Source organism: Pollachius pollachius, assembly GCF_949987615.1.
Source record: "Pollachius pollachius genome assembly, chromosome: 20".
Lineage (NCBI taxonomy): Eukaryota > Metazoa > Chordata > Actinopteri > Gadiformes > Gadidae > Pollachius > Pollachius pollachius.
The window spans coordinates 3,181,439-3,190,083 of record NC_136953.1 but is presented as its reverse complement, the minus strand read 5'-3'; the positions used below and the strand labels follow the sequence as shown (position 1 = coordinate 3,190,083).

General features: G+C 41.7%; 1 protein-coding gene across 1 annotated transcript; it reads left to right on the top strand.

Moving 5' to 3' along the window:
* The first annotated feature begins 5,592 nt into the window (after positions 1 to 5,592).
* On the top strand, positions 5,593 to 8,595 carry grpel1 (GrpE-like 1, mitochondrial). Its single transcript, XM_079758457.1, has 4 exons — positions 5,593 to 5,662; positions 6,204 to 6,336; positions 6,806 to 6,887; positions 7,449 to 8,595. The coding sequence occupies exons 1-4, from the start codon at positions 5,595 to 5,597 to the stop codon at positions 7,793 to 7,795; spliced, it is 630 nt and encodes a 209-aa protein (XP_079614583.1). The 5' UTR covers positions 5,593 to 5,594; the 3' UTR covers positions 7,796 to 8,595.
* Positions 8,596 to 8,645: the final 50 nt, after the last annotated feature.

Sequence of the window (8,645 nt, the reverse complement as noted above, 5' to 3'; positions counted from 1 at the left end):
ATTCATAATCCAGCAAATCATCTAATAAAAAAACAAAAAACAAATGCCCTCTCTTAATCCTATCCTCTTCTATGTTGTTTGTTATTGCAATTGTATCAGTGTGTTGAACCCTCCTTAATCTGGCATATACTAAGCACATTTTGTACATAGATATAGTAGTATACATTCTCCACAATGGCATGCAAGGGCTGTTTGTTGTGGTGGTATGTCTATTATATTCTGTGCCACTCCTTCTCAGCCCATTCAATTTGTCCGGACACTACAATGCATGTGGCAGGAAGAGACATAGCAAGAGAGAGAGAGAGATGCGTATTATACACCCCATTATTCTCTACGTTATTCCCAGCCCCGCAGTAAGGCGCCGAAAGCATCCATTAAACATGTGTTTTTCTGCCCCCTGCTGGTCATCCATTAGTAATGCCCGACAACGCAGGGCAAGGCGAAATCATCGAGGCCCCCAGTGAGCCATTACCTCTGCTGCCTTGTGCCTGATAACCCTGTACACACACACCGTCTGGGTGATTCAGCAAAAGCCTTGTTAGTCTGGTCGGATGAGACAGGGGAGAGGTTAGGAGAGGCCGGGGATGATTGCCGTGGATGAATAATGGAACAGCCTTGAACATGTTGTCTTGTAGCACAGAAAGTCTTTGGGAATGTATTAAAAACAACTGCCTATCTGTAATGATTGCAGAGGCTTTGTTTCTTTCTTCCATGCCTTATCTCTCTTTCTCCCTCACCCACCCCTTTCCCTCACTCTCCGTCACCCCCCCCCCCTCTCTCTCTTTCTCTCTCTCTCTTTCTGTCTCTCTCTCTGTCTCTCTCATCCCCCCTCTTGATCCTCATGACACAGGGCGTTAGAGAGACGTATGCTCCAGAAACGCTCATTTCCTCGGATTCCTCTGGTAAACAAAGGAGACAGCTCTGAACCGCACTCATCATCGTCCCTGAGGACGGCTCTCCACCCCCTCCCTCCCTCCCTCCCTCCCTCCCTCCCTCCCTCCCTCCCCCCTCTCTATGACTATTCATGCCAACTGTATCCTTAGCCTAGATAGGCACCCAACAGACACGGCTCTCACTGGCCATGGCCCAGTTCAAACTTGTAATGGTGATGTTGCTATATATATATATATATATATATTTATGTAAATTTGAGTCAGTCATCTATAATGGGCTTGCATTGTATAAACACTTTCACCCGAATCAACTTGTTCGGAACATGTCCTTAAGAGATGAGGTTGGCTTCCTACAGGTGGGGCTGGAGACAATGGGGTACGAACCAAGTTAAGGCCTATCTTTTGGGGGGTTAGCCACTACACACTATCCTGCTCTGAGGAAAGTGCGTAGCGGTGTATGTCAACTCAACAGGGAGAGAGTGAGCCGGCTATATCGGGGAGTAGGGTGCACGTTTATCTGATGTTGGAGCTGTGCCAGGCGACAGCTGGAGCATCACACACCCGTCATCTCTTCCCTAAAAGGACGACACGGTTATCTCCCCACCGCTGCGAGGCGCCATCAAAGCAGAAACAAGGCGCGCGGAGTGGGGAGTTAATGGGGCTTCACGCCACCAAACAAAGTCGCTAACGAGAGACTGCTGCTGCTCCAATTTTCGCAAAATTAATAATTTGTCTTTTCCTTCCTTCCTACCGCGAGGGGCTTCTGATCTGGCACAGATGAACAGGTGTGAGGTGCAGGGGGGGGGGGAGCCAAGAGAGAGAGAAACGGTGTGCTTATCAATTAGCTCCGCCTTGTCGGATGTGACAGAGCCATGAATGGGAATGAAAGGGGTAGGGTGGGGGGCCTGAGAAGGAAAAGATTGAAAGAATGAGTGTTAAAGTGTGTTGGTGTGTGTGTGTGTGTGTGTGTGTGTGTGTGTGTGTGTGTGTGTGTGTGTGTGTGTGTGTGTGTGTGTGTGTGTGTGTGTGTGATAATAAAGGGGCCAATTTAAGAGCTGGACAGACCCAAACATATAAAAGATCACCCAATATTATTATTACTACAGAAAAAGAATTGCAGCGTTGAGTTGTGCAGTGGGGAGTTGAAAATATACTGGTCTATGAATATTTTAATACTGAACATGAATTTAACCAAGTTATGACCACAATATATCACATTTTTATGACCCGCGGTTGTATGTTTGATTTTGTATTGCTCTTTTGTTCTTATCCATATAGAGATGGCTTATTCATTTAGTCATCAAATCTGGTGTTTTGATCAATGTTGGTATAATACAAAATTATACACAAGACATTAAAAAATGAATAAGGCGAGTAAATTAAAATAGATCATGCCTTAACTTTCTCATGAAGTAATTAATTGTGGGGGCTGGAAAAACACTCATTCTCAAGAGAATTTCTTAAGATCATTTTACGTTTTTGTGATTTCCTGAATTCACAACATCAATGCTAGTGTTTCCACAGACCTATTAATGATCATCAACTGAAACTCTTCTGTTTTTCATGCCTAAATTGGCCATAAAAATCCGTAAACACAATAGGCTTACTGTCACTCACCTCTAGTCTTTGCTTCTATTCCATGTTCTCTCCTTAATGGGTCCTGCCTAGGCGCCAGAATTCCCTCTGTTTGGATCTGCTGACCTCTGGTGGTCAGTCACTGTACTACAGAGACGTTGGGAAAATAAGATATGATGGAGGGGACTTTATTAATTACTTTATTATCACAGAGGGGAAAACACAGCAGCAAGTAGTAGAGGAGGACCAGGTATAAGAATAAAAGAAAATAGAATTTAGATATAATGAATAGACATTTACAGAAAATCATATGTAACCAGAGCCAAATATAAATGTTATTATTATATACAGTTTGGGTAGAAATGATTGAGGGTAGACACAAGTAACTAATCATGGGCTGACTACTTGTGGGTTATGCCCCTTCCCTTGTACCCAAACAAACATGATCAACATAAATAAAAAATATAACCGCAAGTGGTGATTAACGGGGTCCAAGCAAAATTAATAGTCTAGAACACACTAATGGAAGATATATAAATATGACAAATAATTAAGAAGGAAAGATGTTGATGAAGATGTTCCACTTAATGCAATACTATCCCTCGGCTTTCAGGTGAGCTGCAAAGTAATGGCCGAATGTCATGTTCAGCATGCTATAATTGGGATTCGAACTCTCAACCTAAGGATCACCTTTAGGCATTATCCCATTGAGCCACTGATAAACCTGTTTTTCAGCCTCATTCACATGGTGAAAATGTCTATTGATAAGCATACAACATCCAGAAACCTCCAAGCACACATTTCTCAGGTGAAATATGGGCTTTTTTAAAAGCATATCTTTGAAATTCTGGGGAAATTAAACATTTGTAGTCAAGAACACTAACGGAAGAAATATAAATATGACAGAGTTAAGAATATGAAGGAAAAATGGTTAATGAAGTTCCCCTTAATGCCATACTGTGTCTTGGCAGTCCGATTCTTGGAAACGAATGAGTCGGAATGTTGATTGCCTGATGAATTTCAGGTGAAGTTCAATGTTGTGATTCTCGAGTGGCAATTACAGGTACAGGGGTCTGAGCAGCGAAGCTGCTTGGTCCCCTATTGTTTCTGTAACATGTTTTTTTCCCCTCAAATTCTGTAAAAGTCATACTGCAGCCTATACCGTAAGTCGGTTTTTTCAGGTATGGTTACCAATAACCCACACTACCCATAAACCTAAATGTGTGGTACTGCACCCAAAGGTGGGGCAATTGTAGAAAATCATGGATTAGGCTTAATTCTCCTCATCAGAATGACCTGGACTCAACATTCCTTCAGATTATTAATCTCTAGAATCAGATGCATTTATAAAACCTGGGTCTTATGCCCTAAACATGATAAAAAGATTCACAGGCTACAAAAATAATAAAAAATTCACCAAAATCGCCACATAAAATCGTTAGACCAAGCCTCACAAAAATCATCCAACAGAATTTGTTTTATTTAGTTCCATTTGAGAAATATTGGCCAATAAAGTTGGGGCAGTTAGCCCATTTTTCTTATTTGACTATTTAGTTATTGTATAAAAAACATACGACTATTATTAGGTGGATACCAATACCCCCCACTACCCATAAACCCAAATTGTGGTACTGCACCCAAAGGTGGTGCTATTTAAAAAAAATATGAACTAGCCATGTTTCTCCTTATAGATTGACCTGGACTCAAAATTCTTTCATCATATTAATTTCTTAAATCAGATGCATCTTTTTCACCCTGGTCTTCTGCTCTAAAAATGTTTGCTTTTCCCACAATTTCATAGAAAAGCCAAACGTCCACAGTCTCAACCAAATCATGGCTATGACCATTTTGTTATTGTATAATACCATACGGCTATCATTAGGGGGACACCATTAACAGTGCAAGTTTTCAGATCTGTACTATTTTAAGAAAGCCCTTAATTCTTTTGTGAAATGTGTGCTTGGAGTTTTCTTGATGTTGTGTGCTTATCAATCAAGATTTTCTCAATGTGTATGAGGCTTCATGCAGTTCAGCAATGTCAGTGGCTCATCGGGATAATGACGTGTACTGGTGTTCCTTAGGTTAAGAGTTGGAATCCTGATTAGAGCATTATGAACAAGCTGAACATGACATTCTGTAAATGCCACTCATTTAAGAAACACAACATTGCTCATTAGTTTCCAAGAATAGGACTGCCAAGACACAGTACGGCATTAAGTGATATAATTATATTTATTTATTTATAATTATATGTCATATTTATATATCTTCCATTAGTGTGTTCTTGACTTTTAATTTTGATCGGACCCCGTTAATCACCGCTTGCAGTTATATTTTATATTTGAAATGGGATGGTGTTTTTGGACTTGGTGAAATGGTTGAGTAAAAGTCAGAGAGGGGTGCACTATGATGGGGTATTACTATTCGGCTTGCTTTGCTCTATGCCTCTTGAGATTCTCGGTCTGGGAGATTTACAAAATTAGTTGTAAGGGGAATAAATATATAGTTGACCTCCTATTAGAAGAGGGTGGGGTGGGGGCGTAGGTGGGTAAGAAATGTAATGAAATTAAATGGTTCGAATGCAATTGATATATTGTATCTCACATCTTGCCATTAGGGCTTAATAAGAAGAGAAAAATAGCCAAAATGTTCATTAATAATCATTTCATGATGAGGTTGTTGAGAAAAGCAGGAAGTTTTAAAAGGCTCTCATTTCTATTGGGGGGACCCCGGACCCCCGAAGTGGTTCCCTCCGTCTTCCCACCTAGACCTTTCAATGCTCCCCCAAGCATTGAGAAGTGTACACGCACACGTGCGTGCGTGCGTGTGTGTGCGTGTGTGTGTGCGTGTGTGTAAAAGAGAGGTTAACACTGTTATAACACGGTGTTGCGTAGCTATTGCTTAAGGTTTGAACTTAAAGTGATACAACCAAATCGTCCTTGGGTCACGTGCACCGTTTCACCTTTAACGTCACCCTCAACCAAACCTCACAGCACCGTCACACTAGAGCCGAGCCGATTGGCCGAACGTCTTTGTAACACCTCCTACCATGGTTTTGATTGGTTCGTATCGTCTGGCTTCTGCCAGCGTGCTTGTCTGTCCCGTTATCGTGTGTTCACTGCGAAAATGGCGAACCTGTGTATGCGAGCAGCGAGACAGAGCTACCTCTTTCTGGCTTCACCTTCATTATCAAGGTAAACTTGTGTTAAATACATCGTCATAAAGGGTTCGTCTTGCTGTAAGGGTTCAAATGATACAGGTGTATTAATGTATTCATGTATTTTTATGGGTATTACTCCCCAAGTCCTCAGCAACCAGGGTGTTATAACAGTGGACCAATTTATCCTTTACATATTTTCTTACACAAGGTCACATGTTCAGTATATTGGCGTGTGCCATATAATACAACAAGTGTCTAGCGTTGAGTCAATCGATCAGAATTCGTAGTTCTGACCGGGTATTGAACCCGGGACGGAGATGATGACATAACCAGACATGGTGATGTCCTGGATAATTGGTTAGATCTTGAGGAGCTTTGGGTTAGTTTTTTTAAACAAGGAGGACAGGCATGTAATATTGTCTGGAATACCATCCATATACATTTATTTAGAACATATAATATATAAAACAACATAAAAGTGTACTAAACGCACCAACAGAGCCTTCCTGTCCTAACATCAACATGCCCTCATGTGCGTCAGATTCTCCCATAATTGCATCTAATTGCCCTATCAGGTCGTCCCCTCGGTGGTTATGTACGGCCGCCCAGCGCCAGAACGGCCAGGGACCGGAGGACGAGGCCGAGAAGCCGGAGCAGAGTGCCGCAGAGGAGAAGAGCCATCTTGAAGGGCAGCTCAAGGAAGTCACAGTGAGTTGGATCATTGGATGTACATTTTTAGATTTTTTTAAATCTGACGAACCACCTATCTCAAGCATTTAAAAGTTAACAATATGAAAAGTTGATGTTGGCCAAGCTGTACAATTCTGAAATAAAATACTGTACATTTTTACAGGTCGGTACTTTTACCTCTTTTCTCTGATTTATCGTAGAAAGTGATTAACAAAGTTATTACATGTCTATTAGAAGAACTACACAACGTATAATAGAAAATATTTCCCCCAAAACATGAAACCATGTTGAGCAGATTATGCTAAATTATTGAAACCATACATTACTATACAATTTATATCTTGGGGGTACTGATACTGGTACTGGTCATATTTCATTCCATGTGACCTGATCATAATAATCGCCCAATGACATTTGTAGTACATTTTGTATTACAAATTTTTTTTGTAGCCTATTAACCTTCCATATCTTTCTGTGTTTCTTCAAGGAAAAGTACAAGCGAGCACTCGCAGACACAGAGAACCTGCGGGTCAGGAGTCAGAAGATGGTCGAGGACGCAAAACTATATGGTAGGGTCCACCACCGCCACACAACCACTCACTGCCTCTTGAACGTACCCCACCCACCGTTGCTTATACACATCACCTGGAACACATTCCCTCTTTCAATGCATCACTGAACACACACCTTTGTAAAATTGGATCCGACTTTCCTCACCTCTATGATGACCTTGTTCCTCTTAATTTTAATGCTTTTAGAATGTCTCAATGCAACTCTGTTTAATTGATATGTCCTTGTTTGTGTTTCACTATTTGATATTAAAGAACCCATATCATGCTTTTTAGGGTTACTAATTACATTTAGGGGTACTACTAAAATAGGGTTACATGCCTGTATGTTACAAATACCCCTTTATTTTTTCATCACTTATTGAGGGGCATTCTCGGTGGGCATGATTGCTCCCCCTGGCTCAGACTTATATTTTTCTAGTGTATCAGACATGTATACAAACGCCATATTACAGTCTAAAGGAAAGGGAAAAGTTGAAAAAAGCATAATGGCACCGCTTTAATCATTTAGAATAGTGCTATAAAACCAAAACGTATAACAAGCCCTCTCCCCCCACCCAGGCGTCCAGGGCTTATGCAAGGACCTGCTGGAGGTGGCGGACATCCTGGAGAAGGCCACAGAGAGCGTGCCCAAGGAGGAGGTGACGGCGAGGAACCCCCACCTGAAGAGCTTGTACGACGGGCTGGTGATGACGGAGGCGCAGGTCCAGAAGGTGTTCACCAAGCACGGCCTGGTCAAGATCAACCCCGACGGGCAGAAGTTTGACCCCTACGAGCACGAGGCGCTCTTCCACGCGCCCGTCGACGGCAAGGTCCCCGGCACTGTCGCCGTGGTGACCAAGGTGGGCTACAAGCTCCACGGGCGCACCCTGCGGCCGGCGCTGGTGGGCGTGGCCAAAGCACCCTAAAAGGAAGGGTTTACCTCAATGCAAAGAGAAATGATCCAGGTACAGAGGACTGATGGAGCTCCACTCTGCCCGTCTAGTGATACCTGGGAAAGACTGGCTGGGAATCGACTCGGACTGAAGCCTTTCTGGGAATGCTACACATCCAATCCAGTTTGGTTTTTTTGAACACTTTTCTGGATCTGATCTGTACAGCCATAGTATTTCTCGTCAGATTTCAGTCTAAAGTCGTGTATAATTCATTTGACTTGAGAGTTTGGGTGACCTCTAACATCCATGGATGGTGTACACATTGTAGATACATCATTGCAGGAAACAAATCCATAAAATAAAAATAAAAATTCCACACCTGAAGAGGAGTCTTCATGCTTTTTTGGAGATTTCAGAAATCTTCACTGAAACGGATGCTTGAACTATTTTTAGAACCAAGATGGTTTGGTGAGATTTCCTACAATGTTTTATTGGGCTACACGTGAAACCAGAAGTACACCTGTCAGAATGCTATTAGATATGTAGCATTTTGGGTTCATTCCAGAGATTTTAGTTGACTATATAAACATATTTAATGTATGTTTAAAAATAAACATTGTTTTGTCATTTATCATGTGCATTTTATGGGGGACTGAAGAATTGAGAACAAGCCATTGGGATGTAACTGTGGACGGAAACTTATCTTGAACTGTTGGCTGTTTAGATAACACCATGGTCATTTCAACGTCATCATGGGAAGATTTGTCATGTTGGTGTTGAGTGTTTGGAATATCACCGTCCTGTAAGGTTGTTTAGCAAAGCAATCTCCAGTACTACAGCATCTAAATAAATATGTAGACTTCAAAAAGGATGTAATTTTTGT